Consider the following 15,215-nt stretch of genomic DNA (forward strand, 5'->3'; position numbering starts at 1 on the left):
CCCAGCCCCATGGGACTCGGCAAGGCTCTGCTCAAAATGTTGAGTCAAGCTTTCAGCATTTCAGCACAGGCAGGAGCTTTACTGCTCATTTAAGTGGGATAGAAGTTAAGTCAGTGGTGAAGGCATTGCTCAGAAAGCTCTCAGCTCCCCGGAGAATCACTGAGCTCACTTTTAAACCTCTTACAGATATCATTTTATATACAGGAATCAAGAAGCAAGTAGAATAAGAGTGAAAACTCAGCCTGAATGCACAGAGAGTAAAATCCATTGAAATAATAACCAAACCTCTTCTTTTCACAGGCCAAGCTCATCCATTAACCTGAAGCAGTCTTCAGTTGAGACATGCTTTTCATTCTAATGCTATTTCTAACAACATTTTGCATTTCCATCTCTGTGGCACATTTTATAGCATCAAAGAGTAAAAAGTTACCAGTCTACAAAAAAAGGTTACTGACCCATGCTCCAAATACTCCAGCACTCTATTGCTGACAGCCTCTGTAATTGCGCATATTACTATATCATTATTACCATGTATCAGATCAGAAAAGGCAAATGCGGTAAGAAACACAGACTTCTAGATTCTGAAAGTATTAATAGAAAAGATAAAATTAATCTTTGGTAAGAGAGAAGAGCAATGCTGCAGAAGAGCAAAGCAAATACAAAAAAGTCAGAGAAAATGAGATAACATTGAAGATTAGAATAGATTTCTAATGGGGAGAAAAGTTTTACTTCTACAGTCCTATCTCATCACAGAGATGGTGGGTTCAGTAGACAGCATGCTTACAAGACTTTGTGATCATCATACTGTGAAAAACAAGAAAGACCAGTATCATCTACCACATGTATAAGCTTATGATTTCTTCCCTGACTGAAGGAGTAAAAAGTGTTGAAGGAGGATGTTTTTTGATCTGGTGTAGAGATCTAGCCTGTCAGGTAACACTGGGAACAACACAAGAAAGCACCATTTGTAGATATTAGTTTAATTTAGTTACATCTTATTTCTGAAGTTATATACATGTCAATTAACTGATATACCAGGTATACATTAAGCTGGTATATCACAAAGCAAAAAATATAAGTCGTAACATTAGTAGACAGAAAAAGAGGTAAATGTCAGTATTGATGGAAGAGCTGTTATCAACAGAGTGATATTGTTAGATTAGTTAAAACACCATCATATCCTTGCTTGAACATTCGAGTATAAAGGATATTACATACATATATATGTATTTAGTTATATGAAAAGTTGCCATCAGGTAACATTAGCTGACAGCAGTATCAAAGAAAGATAACTCAAATGATACTGTGACAGTGGTTTATGTGTGCATATTTTAAATAGATTACTTGCAAATAACTAGAGTTCCTCAAGCTGAAATAGCCACATGCACATTCACCTGGGGGCATAGACATGTTTCTTATTACCCACAACCAGGAGATTTCCATGCTATAGTACCTGTAGCGCAGAAATTGCCAGTTCTTCGCCATGCTGGACACATAAATAAACTCTGAACAATTTCAGTCCCTTGTCAGTCAAAGAAAATAAAACTAACAAAAAAGATTTTCCTGGACTCAGAAAGAGACAAATGAAGATAAGAACTGAATATACATACTGATCGGAAGCTACTCATAAATGACTTCTTTTTCATACCTTGGGCATAACACCACAAACATTCATTCATCTGCCAGTGACTCCTGGAGTTCCCCAGATAAACTGCCACTACAAAATCACTTGATAAAACACCGTATCAGCTCATAACACCTATGAGACAAGCCTGCAAGTCTAGCTCAAGCTTCAAATATTAGAAATTGAACCATCTACCAGTAAGGCCAGCCTCTGCAGCCCAAGCTCACGTGGCACATGCTCTAGCTAGGGCAGATGAGTCCACCTTGATGTCTCACAGCCAGCCTGGGAACAGTTCTCTCCGTTTAAATTTTATTTGCATGCAGCTGCCATTCCTCTGGACCTGACAGCACCAGCACCAGCATGATGAATGAAGAGTCTGATCCTATCAATACGAGAAAAGAAGAAGACAAGAAAAACAAACAAAGAAAACACAATAACAACAAAGAAGATCAAGAACTCTGGACTGAGCTGTGAAAGTGGTTATTCTGAAGCTTCATTCCCTTCAGAGCCAGCTGCTGTGGTTATTATCCTAAAAAAGATCCCTTCCTCTTAACACAAGAAAAACCGAAACCTTCCTTTCTGAGCCATGGGTGCAGACTGCAGAGTGCCTGAAGCGAAAAAAAAGTTCAGTTCTTCCTGTAAGAGACATTAGACATCCCTGAAAAGAGATGGTATGGAGATGTGTGCCTAATCCCTGCAATGGAGGAAGGCCCAGAGGAGATGGTCAAGAATGATGACCTCAGGGAAGAATGTAAGTGATAACAACAAATTGTCATAAAGAAAGCTGAGATTATCTCAACACCAGGGGGAATAGACAGTAACCTTTGTTTAAGGTATATAGCTAATATATCACTTACTTAGTCAACAGATTGCACGAATAGCCTTCCCTGAAAACAGCTACCCAGACCAGCATGGGAGGAGAAGATGTATGTGACTCAATCCATATAAATAAAAATGAACCACTCACCAAATCAGCGTGGGAGAGTGGCTTAAGATGAACTTTGCTCACATATTATTTCCTGGCAACTGAGGACACACAGTGTCATGACAGCAAGCATTTAGAGACCAGTAATGGGAATTTGTACGGTATGCTTGTACTGTGATTCTGATGTATATTGCAGTTGATATACTGTGCTCATGCTGCCATTTCAGTATACTGCTGTATATGGTGTCATTCTGCTAAATCAATGTCCTGGCTCATCTATGAACCTGGCTGGAAAGTACTGGACTCTGGCTGGGGGCTGGTAAATGAGCCCAAGATGAAAGAAGAAACCATTATTGAAGGCAAGACCTCCTTTTTCTGGATTACCAGCCCCAGACACTGAACTGATACCCCCCCCCAAAGCAATTTACATGTCTTTTTTCACAGACTCAGATACTGAAGATTGGGTTTGGCTATAGATGACTAATATAGTCATGGAACATACACCCTTAATAGTCACATTCAGTGAAACCTGAAAGGAAATGAGAAGCCTGCCTAATTTGCTCAAGTCCTCCCTGAGTTTAAAAAACAAACAAAAAAACCCAAACTAACCCCCCAAAAAACAACCAAACATACAAACCCCAAAACAATTAGCCTCATTGTAGTCTCCCATGTTCCTCTCTAACTAAAGGACCTTTTAACAGTCCACTAGAACCAATTATGACGCAGAAGACAATCATTTTTTCAGAGGTTCCAGGAATGTGTGAGCCCAGGCCTGACAGTCCATTTTCTCTGTACAGTGAGAGGAGGCAGCTACAGGAGGATCACTAGATCATTTTGCACAACAGACAATAAAATGCTTGATATTCAGTGCTAAATGAATTAATAGTGGCAGGACTTCAGAGAGATTTAATTACTGAAATTATTTAATTATGACAATGCAATGTATACTCAAGAGAGGCTCTTGAAAAATTCCTTCTGAGTAACATATTTAAAAGTTTTCTTTAACTTCAGAATATTTAAGTTCCTCACCAAAGTTTTCCTTTGGGAACTGTTTATTCTTAGTGGATTAAACAACAACTTTCCAATACATTTTATTTTTGCACACTTCTAAACTCCTTCAGTCTGTATAAAATTTTGAGGCCTTCTGCCCAATTTGTGCAATAAAATGCTGTGGTTCCATCCAAATAACTCTGTAAGAAAATAAAATTTCTGTTGAAAGCATTGAAGAGAAATCTATAATAGCACTTACTGTCATCATCTTTTTAATCATATTTTTTAATTATATTTTTGAATCCTGTTTTTTTTTCTCCTTTATTAATAAATTGTGGCTAAAATATGGCAAATAACCTCCTATGCTTTAAACAGCAGAAGTTACAGAACTGAACTTGCAGCAGTAATGACAGACAGTAAGCATCAACGTGCTTTGGCAGATTGCGTTTTGATTGTTAAAATTAGACAATAGCTCAAAACACCCCCTTCTACCCTGACACCTGATGAAGGTGTAAGCTGAGAGGAAGCAGATACACCTACAGACTAAAACCTAAAACAGTTCTAAGGAAAGAAACAAAGCAAAAGGGAAACTAGGAATAAGTGCCTGGCTCCAGCAAAGAGCACCATAGGAGAATTCATCTGAAACGGACTTAAGAAACTGTTCTGGTTTCAGTTTTACCAGAACAACCCCTTTGGTTTCCTTTTTCCTACATTCAAACTGGGATTTGCTTTGGACTTTCCTCAGCTACTAGAGAACTCCTTCAAAATTCACACAGGACACCCATACCCTAAACCCTACATAGCACTAAAGGAAAATGAAATTTCAGCAAAGAAGAAGATTACTTGGAAATCTCAGTTTCATTAATTCACTGCCACAGCTGTTAAGATTGCACTAGTAACAGCACAGACAAGAGGTCAACTGGAAGCACAGGAGAAAAAATGGCAGTGACAAAGGACTCCCTCAGCGTGACAAGCAGTAATCCAAATATTTAGCTGTTCATTTTCCCCATAAAACATATCCCTGGGTTTTAAACTGTCCCAGTTAGACAGTGAGATGCAAACACTTTGCAGAGGTGTAAGGAGAAAAGTAAACACTATACAGAGGTCAGATAACCTTCCACAGCAAAAAGAGAACTGGGCCAACAGGGGAGGTAAACCAACATTTCTCTTTTTAGAAGCCCTAATTTCTGCCTGCTGCAGCTTCAGCCTGTTTCTGAATAACTCTCTCAAGATTTTAAGAGTGAAACATTTTTCCCAGTTCTGGTACTTTCTAAATTCCTTGAACTGTCTGCTTTATAAAATTGGCTTCAGTGAAGTACAGCTACATGCATTTAAACAAATGTCATCTACTTGGTGTGCAACTGGACAATCACATCATTCTACATTCCCACTTCCACTTTTTAGCTCCAAATCAATTGCTGCTAAGTGCAGGCACTGGTTGTGGCCAATACTAACAGTAAGTGATGCAGCCCTTTTTACAGCTGATGGTGTGAATGTAACAGGTCCCACTTCAAAAAAAAAAACAGGAAACATTAACAAATGCTTGGGGAACACACTGTGCTTATTAATTTTACATGAAAAGCTGGAATTCCTTCCTTAGTCTGGCCAGTAGCAGAGAGCCTTCATCTACTCTTTCTATATTGCTATCAGAGAGACTGCAGGGCAGTGCTGGGTAGGTCCGGTGCAGGAAAAGTCAACTGCTAAAAGGCAATGGGTTATTTCCATGCCAGCCTTTTCTCCCCCTTCATTGCTCTACGATACTGACAGTCCTCACATCCCTAGCAGAGTCCATACCTAGCCTTAACATACTGCATCAGGAATTAGGGAGGGCTGATTTAAAAAAAGAGGAGTTGCTGCAGGAGAAATTCAAGACCATTGTCAGAACAGACTGCATCTCTTCATAGAAAAATCCTTTGGTAACAGGAAAGGAACAGGGCACCAGCTCTCCCTTCCACCTGCTACTACTGAGATCCTCGAGACAAGCAATAATCACACCTCTCACCAGGAGGAACATTCCCTTGAGTCAACCACTAAACCAACTTCAACATAAAAAGCTTAAACGCGCAAGAACTTCATGCATGAGAAATTTACCAGTGTGCCTTAAATTTATTTTGCTGACTTGCTTCTGTCAGGCTGGAAGGTTGTGAAGCTTCAATACTCAAAAGGATGAGCCCAACAAGCACAGCAGGTTACAGTGTGGGGAGACAGGGATCTTCGGCCAGGGTGGAAGGAAACAGTGCTGAGCGTTAAGAGAATGAAGTTACCACTTTATTTTCAGAAGCAGCTGACACAATGCAACGGCTCATTGTGACCAGAGGAGACGACTTATTTCGCTCCATCCTCAGCTCCTGCCCCTGCCTTTTTTTTGTATCAGGTCTGACACCACTGATCTTCCTCTGCCTCTCCACTACAAGCCAAACCTGGTGCTTCGGTGAGCTGAGTTGCCCACAGAAGGATGCACTCAGCACCAGAACTGGTCCGAGTGAGAAGGGTGGTGATAGCAGTGCACAACAAAATGGTTGGAGGAAGAGTGGAATGGCAGCAGCACCCCAGCCACAGGGGTGAAGTATCGCAGCAACCCGCCCTGCTTCAGGAAGTCACACTTTAAAGGCCCAGAGAGTAAGAGGGTATTATTGCATAGAAAACAGAAACAATCTGCTACTCTGGCCACACATGCCAAAATCATAGCAACAGCTGTGTGAACGTCTTTTCCTTGTCAATTTTTTAATTTTAACATTTTCAAGTTTATTTTAAGTATAAAGCATAACAGCAACAAGACTTGGGAATGCTGTGAATAAAACCCAGCATCTAAACCAGGGAGTTACTTTAGAAAAAAAAAAAACAAGAAAATGTGAACCTAGTTTGGCAAAGTCCTGGGAAAAGAGGAGAAAGAGTAGTTAAAAATTTAATACACCATTTGCTTTTTATTTTAAATCACGTATCATAAATGTACACAAAAGGATGCATCATCAATTTTTGTTCACTGTAAGTCTATGAAATGGGAAAGTAGACATGTGGCATGAGTGAGGTCAGAAGTATAAAGACTGGTTCAAAACATTTCAAAATGTTGTGCTAACAGGATATTAACGGAAGCTTTTAAAGCCATCATGAATAGGCCTTGTTTAGCGTCAGAGCTAGAATCCACACTACACACAAGTTTGACATGGACTGAGAAAAGTCGTTGTCCTTGTGTCTAATATATCCAGGAATTTCGGCTGTGAAGGCTACAACAGGGTTAGCATGATACCATTTTCTCTGATTTTAAATGAGTTAATTGACTAAATAAACTATCAGACAGTAAGTGCAAACTGCTGCACTACTTTGTCATGCTAAATTCACTTTTACAATGAGTCTTAATAAGGCTGAAGGAGAGGCAGCAGCATTTGAGATATTAAAAACCAGTCTAGCACCAAGCAGCTCCCAAAGACTAATTCCGTTACTGCCCTTCAGTGGACACCTTTTGGGGAGGGGGAGGGACCACTGAGAGAGCAAGGGAAAACCCACAGCATACTGCAATGGAAGTCACAAATGCCTGACACCTTGATAAGATAAAAAAAACTTTTTTCCTGAAGCTACACACAATTGAGATGAGACTCAAGGATGAGGACAACATTCCACCCATTACAGTACGAATGTCACACTGCAACACCTTGAGGACTGTATATTATCAAGGTACTTTAGAACAGCCACTCCAAAACAGTACACTGCCTTCTTGATCCAGCCAACAGTCCAATAACACATATGTTCAGTGTAGCACTGCACTTCAGGAGTGTTTTTAAGTGCCCTCAAACTAAAGCCTCTTCTACATCAGCTATGCTGCAAATTCTCCTCATGTCCCTCACAACACACACGCGGTGAAAGGTTACTCCAAAATAAGAGGTTCATTTACATACCTCACCAAAGGCATCCGGGAATTAGACTTTTTGCAGTGCTTTGAAGGCATAGCAAACTGAGGCTGGAAGTTTTCCCAGGCTGAAATGCTTATCTTAACTTCCTTTATTTTTCTGCAGCACTTGCAGGTAGTCTTAGCTGCCTTAATCCTGCTCCTTCTGAAATCAGTGAAAACCACTTCCTGGGGATCACCAAAGCCAACATTAAATGCCTTGACAAAGCTTTGAACTAAGTGTATAACCTCAACTTCACTCTCAGCCAGATTCAGTTCCCCAATCCCTGTAAGCATAAGACAGCCGCTGTAAAAAAAAAAAAACAAACAAATGAACAAGCCAAACCAAAACATAAAAACAAAAACAAAACAAAGCAAAAAAACAAATCAAAACCCTGGGTTTAAATGTATTCACCATTGCATCCTTTCCTTCTGTAAAGCAATTCAGATTTTGTAAACTAAATGCACATTCTAATTCTGAGATGCTTGCACTTTCGAAGTATATCAAACTGAAATGACCATGAAGAAAAATTGTATTCTCGTTTGTACGACTGCATATTTACTGTCTGAGAACTCTTAGAGAGTCTTGTGCACAGAATTAGAGAGCATTTAGTTTTCAAACTAAATTTCTTGTCCTAGCAAAGTGAAAACCGATGTTCATGACTTCTAGGCAGGTACTTCTACAACTTCAAAATAGTCATTGGGTAGAATCACATAGCCTTTTCCTGACAGTATGTCTTTTTCTTTCTGAAACTGAACAACTTCTCTCAGTTTTTCAATTTGTTTTTCCTGACGCCGGCATCGCTGCTGCACTGTCTTGAGTTTCTTCCGCAGTTTTTCAACTTGCTCCTCCAGCTGCTGAATTCGTTTTCGTTGATGAACTGTATCCTCTACGGTATAGTTGTGATCACAAAAAACCGCAAGATTGCTAGGGGTCTGGAGAGGAGGCATCAATAATCCAATACTTGGATCAACTAATCTGGCATCTATCTGAGAGAGATGAAATGAAGGAGTTGACGGAGATGCTGGTAGTACTGGAGCTGCTGGTGGCGGTGGTGGCGGTGGCGGTGGTGGCGGCGGTGGCAGTGGGGGAGGCGGCAGCGGATCTTCTGGCTGTTCTGTAAATTCTTCAGGCTAGGAACAACAAGAAAAACGAAGTACATTTTCATGTTTAACATTGCTCAAAACACAACTCCCTTCCTACAGCCCCAGAATAACATAAAACAACCAGGACTGAAATTGAGTAAATTTCAAAGCTTATATTTCCAAAATAGACATACAGTTCTGGGCCTGTTTTGTCTGGCTTCAAAACTGAAGACATTTTTTACGCAGCTTCATTTTCACAGCTCTCAAACTCAAGTCCTTGAAGTCCCAAATAAATGAAGAACTGAAGAATGTAGCAATTACTATCTGAGATATAGTAATATGCACTTGGAAACTTAGGTCAAATACATATCCACGATAAGCTAAGAAGCAAGAAAGCAGGCTCCTGTTCCATCAAACGGAGTAACTCATCACTGCCACCCCATCCCCCTCTGTCCCTCCTTCTTTCTGTGGCATCTTACCATTATACCTTGAACATATCGGCTGACTTAAAAGTGCAGCAGCAGCAGATAATCTTCTGCTGAGGTGGAATAAGGATCACCTACTTATGGGGCAGAGCAGAGGGGTATACACAAGGCCTGCTTCTCAACAACTGGAAGGGAATGTGTCACTGGTTTCAGACTGCAGCATAAGGGTTTGGTTTCAAGAGACATGATGAACCAAAATAAACAGCTCTTCAACAGCAAAGCAGCCCTTCCAACCCTCGTAGTCTTTCCTCAAACACAGTAAGTTGCTAAGATGACAGAAAGCTATTTGCTTTTCCACCACCACTGCAAAAATCTCCGGTTCTTTATTAAAAATCAAAACAACGCACCACAAGGTATGACCTAAACCTGCTCTGGTGTATGGAAGGAGTGAGGAACAGGACTGCACGGCTGGCAGATGGGATGGAGAAGGAAGAAGCACGATTCTTCCTTTTGGCAGCAGCGGTATATCGACTGGCTCAACGCCACACAAAACTGCAGTTTTTATCATACTGCTCTTGATAGGTTCACTTGCATGGCTCAGAACAACACAGATCCCTCACCACTCGAGCACAGGCCAGAGCAGAGAATCAGATTTGTTCTGCCCCAAGGGAATGAATTATAATTCAGAAATGCTTCTGTGCACATGATGATTAAAAAACACCCCACTACTTAAACAAAAGAGCTTGCATACTGCATGTCAAAAGAAAGCCTAAGACATTCTCAGTAAAAGAGGCACCAAACCAATTTTCTAGCTACCCACCTGTTGCCAATATTATTGCTATACATGAAAGCCTAAGGACAGGGAAATGTTCATCACCTAAATATCAAGCTCACCAGATCTGAAGGTCATGACTTGACCTTCCTTGACTTAACATGCAAACAAGATAATACTTGATATGAGGGGTTCTAGATATCCCTCTTGTACAAACTACAATGTTTGGTAGACAGTAACAGAGAAGGCGGTTTTGTGATTGGCGTTGAAGGGAAGTTTCATATGCACTCAAATATTACCGATCACTTTAAAATACAAAACCAGCCAACCATCACTCTTATTTCTCAATTACAAGAAACTGCTGTTAAGAGTGTGCCTGTCTAATTCACACATGAATATTCTAAAGAGTTTGACCCTATCAGCTATCACTTTCAAACTTTTCTACTAAAATAAAAATACAAGGCAAAGATGTAATCGGCAAAGACACACTCACCCTTGATGGAAGCACAAGCAAAAATCAGCTGGACAGCTGAATTCACACAGTGACTTCTGTTTCCAGCTTATCCAGCACATGCTACCTCTATAAATACGTTACTATTGCCACAACGTGTCACGGAGAACAGATCGTTGGTATCACTGACACATCATAAGTGAATTCTAACTACTCCTTACAGACAGTAAATGGTTCTCCTAAGACATAAGTAAAGAAAAAAAAGTATTTCAAATTACATAGTACAAAAGATAAAAAGCTCTATTTCAAAATTTGTGGATTCAATTCCAAAACAGCCACTGTTATTCTTCGTTACCATATTATTTCTTGAAGATATGTGGCAGTTTGCTTAAAAGTGCCATGAGACAAACAGGAATATCACTAAATCCTTGTCCATAATGAAAAGGCACTCTTTTTTGAGTTTTTGTAGATCCATGTATGAGGAACACGGCTCACCGCTAATCCTGCTATGCCAATTGCCCTTCTGCAGATCACCCTGTAAACCCATTCAGCTTTCAGTCTCTAAAGTTTTGGAACTATTTTATACACAATACAGAAAATGTCTATCTCACAATAACAGGGAAGCATAACCAAGCAAAAACACAGCCATATTTACCTGGAAATTGTCTGGTTTTCCTTAAATACCTTCTGATTATATTCTCTTATCATCAGTCATATTTCAAATACATTCCCTTTTTTATTTCTGCATCAAATCTAATATTGTATATAAAGAGAAAAAAATCACACAAGCAAAAGCCCCTATTTCCCTGTGTGCACACCATCCCATTAGTCTTCCACCCCCTAGACCTATCATACCCATTCTCTCCTTTGCCACTTCCCCTACAGGAAAATGGCAAGAGATCTAATATTTTATGTCCTTTATAGCAGCTAAGAACCAAACGTTCCCATTCCTGTTTTGGAGCTATCACATCAACAAGGAAGAACTCATAACTGACTTGCATCTATTGCAAGTTGCTTTAGCAGCAAAACACGTCACAGAAGACTGCCACCAGAAGTTCAGAGACAGAAGCTAGGGACCAGCCTGGCTTGTGAATTCAAGGTAACTGTTAAGGCAAGGAAGGATGGTTTCAGCACAGACAGGTTTCGGCAGGTGCAGCTACCGTTCTGCCCCTCTGCCCCTCACTTTTTAACTCCATGAAGCCAGAGGACAGAGCCCTTTAGAGAGGACAGTTAAGTTGCAGACCTAAGGCCCATCATCATTTCAGTGTTTGAAGGAGCCACCAGTCAGCATGGAATACTGCAGTACAACCCCATCATCACTTGAGTATTGGAAGGAGCCACCAATCAGCACGGAATGCTACAGTACAACTTGCCAGTATTACTGAAGGCTCTCTAAAACTCCAAATATGCCACAAATACAGTCGAACAACTGAATTACAGGGCAGGACCCTCTTACTCTGCTGCCGTTCCACTTAATTCAGCACAAGGCTTCTGCATAGGCACAGAAGTGCAGATCAGAGCTACTGGAAGTTAGTGCGGTGCTCTACGTGCTACAGAGCCTCAGACAGCCTACATCTACATGAGAAAAGCGGCTGGATGTATTCCAGCCACCACAGCCCTCCACGTGCCTCCAGCTGCACACGCTCTGCCGGCATCCTTCACAACCTGCAATTTCTCCTGGCTGCCCTGCCACTTCGGGCCCTGAATACGCACAACACACAGCATTCCGGTGTCTGTACGAATGCTTCGGGTTTACCTTTTCGCTAGGTTCAGTGTAACAAAATATCGTGGGCACGGCATTTTCTTTCAGAAGCTTGTTGTTGCATTCCCTTTTAAAGCAGTCAGGAGTGAAGTGCTCTGAGCAAATGCTGCTGTACTTGGTCGGTTTGAAGTTTTTCCTTTTTACAGCAGCCTCCCATTTTTTGCAAAGATCAGGTCTCGTAAGAGGAAACCTGCAAATACGAAACACCTTCAGCTTTACGGGAAAGCTTGCTCACGGGGGTCGGGTTACAGCTGTGCGCTGCCGTGACTGACCGCACGACCACCTGGGTTTCCCTCTGACGGGCCCATCCTCTGAGCCGAACCCCTCCCGCCAACCCAGGACCGGGCTGGGGAAGGGGGTGTGGAGAGAGGAGAAGGGCTCCCCCTCCCTCCCCGCGCAGGCAGGAGCCGGCACGCTGCGCGGGGCCGGATGTGGCTCCCCGCTCAGCGCCGGACACGCACAGCACTGACACGCCGGGAGCACGTCCTCCTCCTTCCCCCCGCCTCTCCTCTCCATCCCCCAGCCCAACCCGCCCCGACCCCCCCGCAGACCCCCGGGCGCACGACCCCTCCGGAGGGGGGCGCGCGCGCACGGCCGCGGCCCCGCCTCCATGGCACCCCGGCCCTGGCCCGCCTCCCGCGCTCACTTGTGGAAGGAGATGGGCTTCTCTTTGTCGTATCGGTTCCGGCAGCGGTAGGCGGAACAAGACTGCACCATCCTCCCTGCCCCGCGCCGGCCGCCGTGCAGTAGCGGGGGTCGGGCTCACGGGACCGGTTAATTCACCGCCGAACGCACATCCTCCCATCAGCCTTCCCACTACTCCCCCCCCCTCCCGTGACCCTCCGAGAGGCAGAGAAGGGGACGCGGCCTCTCCCGACTCCAATATGGCGGCGCCGGCTTCAAGGCAACTCTCGCGGTGGTGGCACGCTCCGCGCCCGCCCATTGGCGAGTAGGATCAAAGGGGCGGAGCCGCCCTGGCGAATCCTCCAATCGGGACGCCACCTGCAAGCCCGCCCTACCACCTCACCCGCCCCCAGCTACCACATCTGGGCAGCGGAGGCTGCTGTGCCCCACGGCGGCTTCCTCCTGGCGGGCCCGCCCCTCACGGCCCGGCCCGGCCCCGCCCGGGCCGACCTCCCGTGTGTCCTGGCGGGGTCGGAGCGCGGCCCCCGGCTGTCTCTGCAGAGACCCGCCGGCCGCAGCGGGGAGCTGGCGCTGCAGAGGCCGGCTGCGGTCCTGCCCGCGCTCCGGCCCGGTCTCCAGCGGGGAAAGGCCGTGAGGGCGGTCCTCCGCCGGGGCCTCTCCGGGGCTGCTCGCCCCACCCGGCGGGCAGGACAGAGGGCGGGCACACGGGGCTGTCACAGGGTCCTTGTGCCCACCCCGGAGGCTCTCCAGGCTCTGATAGCAAAATAAATAAAAGGGGGAGCGGAGGGGGGGGGGGGGGGGAGGGTAACAACAGAAAGACCACATTGCCATGACGGGCACTTGCATGAAGGAGGTGTAAAACTGCTCCCTTACAGTCACCGAAATTTGGCTTGCAGGTGTATTAGACAGCAGTGTAAATAAACCCATCTGGCATTATAAGTACGTTTATTTCAAGCAGTTGCTGCGTTTTCCTGTTCTGCAGGGTCACCTTCGGGCTCTGCATTAGATCAGTGAGTTAAACCATCCTATGTAACTGACCAACAGATCTGTCAGAGCACTGATGAAAGCGTCATCTCTATCATGTACCACACTACACCTACAATTTCTCTGGCAATGACCCCACAGCCAAGTGAACCTCCCCAGTCTTTTCTCTGGACCTCATTTTCTCCTCAGTCTGTTTTCCCTCCGTTCACTTGCTTTGTAAGGGATAGAAGAGAAGCTGTACAGATCTTAGCTGGGAGGCTGCGGTGCCTCTCCCTAGACAGCGATCTGTGCCCGGCTGCAGAGAAGATGCCATTCACTGCCGTTTGCTCACCCAGGAATACGGCAGGAAAACCCCGTACATCGAGGAGCCGCAGCAACGCAGCCGCTGGCATTCACAGCTCTCAGTATCCAGTGCTGGCTGAGTACAGCTAACTCTGCCCCACTGCTGCTAGGTCAGCCAAGGAAACAAAAATAAGCTACCACCGTCCACACCAAAAAAGACATGCCTACTCCTCCTTTAGCCACCCAAGTGCCTCTGTTTCTGGCTTTTGCCTGGCAGCTTTCTTCTCCCTAGAGTCCTGCTGCCCACAGTTCTTTGGGCAGCGATTCTGCTGCAGCCTTGAGAAGTCAAGCTGGGGGCAGCCACAGCCACGCCTGGCCCTCACCAGCCAGAGCAGAGTCCTGTAGCACGGAGCAGGGCTTGGCTGCGCACACTGACACACCCCGACGAGGCGAGGTGATGAACCAGGTACTAGGTCCACCCCAGGGAGCCCGGGCAGGAGCAGGGGTGGATGATGCCAGGGACAGAACGGGAAACACAGGTCCAAGGTCCACCCAGGAAATGGGGCTGGAGATGGGGCTGGAAGACTCGCGACATAGCTGGGCAGGGACTAAAGGGCCTGCACTGAGTTCAAATGGAGCCCCTGCCCTGTGGGCAGGGTGTGTAGCTAGGGGTCCCAAGGTTGGTGAGTCAAGGTCATCAAGGACTCCATTTCTCCTGTGGATTTGAAGAGGCATGCCTGGGGCAAAGTCCTTCCTGACTTGACGACAGCATCTGTGCTTCCTCCCCTGCTCTGGGTTTTGGAGCAAATGTGGGCACAGGAAAGGCACAGCATGGCCATGAATCCAGTGCGGCCACAGCAGAACTCAACAGTGAGCTGCAAAACACATCCTGTGAGAAGAAGCACTTGGTCTTGATGTGCAGGGAGAAAGCATGAGTAGACTGCAGCAGGGTGATGCTTAATTGAGGGGATGCTGGTGGATCCCAGCACTTATGGGAAGAACTGTCAAGAAGCCACTGAAGCCTTCGGTCAGCAACCCAGCTTAAAGGAGAGCTTTTGGCAGCTCTGTCAGGATCACATTAGTATCCCCAGAAGAAGAGATTTTTAATGGACTGGGTGGAAAGCAATTTCCTCATCCCGTAAGAATTTTGGGGACTTGGAGAGGGGCAGAAGGAATTGTCTCCAGTGAAGGTAACAACTAAATACCACCCCCAAACTGAAAAAAAAAACCCAAAAAAAAACCAGTACTTTCACGGTTCAGTAATGTGGAAAAGACATCTAAGGTTTTTCAAACCCTGTCTCTAAACTTTTTATTTTTTTATTTTTCAGAGGAAAAGCCACACCAGCGCCGTCATCTCCTTCTTGCGAGTGACTTTTCTTGGGCTGG

At 44.6% G+C, this 15,215-nt stretch overlaps 1 protein-coding gene across 2 annotated transcripts; it reads right to left on the reverse strand.

Moving 5' to 3' along the window:
• Window positions 1-6,436: 6,436 nt before the first annotated feature.
• On the reverse strand, window positions 6,437-12,905 carry THAP1 (THAP domain containing 1). 2 transcript variants are annotated; one of them, XM_062609765.1, is made up of 3 exons: window positions 12,565-12,772; window positions 11,913-12,108; window positions 6,437-8,556 (listed from the first exon to the last, which is right to left on the reverse strand). In XM_062609765.1, exons 1-3 carry the CDS (start codon window positions 12,633-12,635, stop codon window positions 8,089-8,091), a joined length of 735 nt encoding a protein of 244 aa, XP_062465749.1. In that variant the 5' UTR covers window positions 12,636-12,772; the 3' UTR covers window positions 6,437-8,088. The 2 variants fall into 2 exon arrangements, with proteins under 2 accessions (XP_062465749.1, XP_062465748.1); XM_062609764.1 differs by lacking the exon at window positions 11,913-12,108 and having other exon boundaries at window positions 12,565-12,905.
• Window positions 12,906-15,215: the final 2,310 nt, after the last annotated feature.

The sequence above is a fragment of the Pezoporus occidentalis genome, unplaced genomic scaffold (assembly GCF_034315485.1).
Source record: "Pezoporus occidentalis ecotype Australia unplaced genomic scaffold, CSIRO_AGI_Poc_V1 ctg140, whole genome shotgun sequence".
In the NCBI taxonomy this organism is placed as follows: Eukaryota; Metazoa; Chordata; class Aves; order Psittaciformes; family Psittacidae; genus Pezoporus; species Pezoporus occidentalis.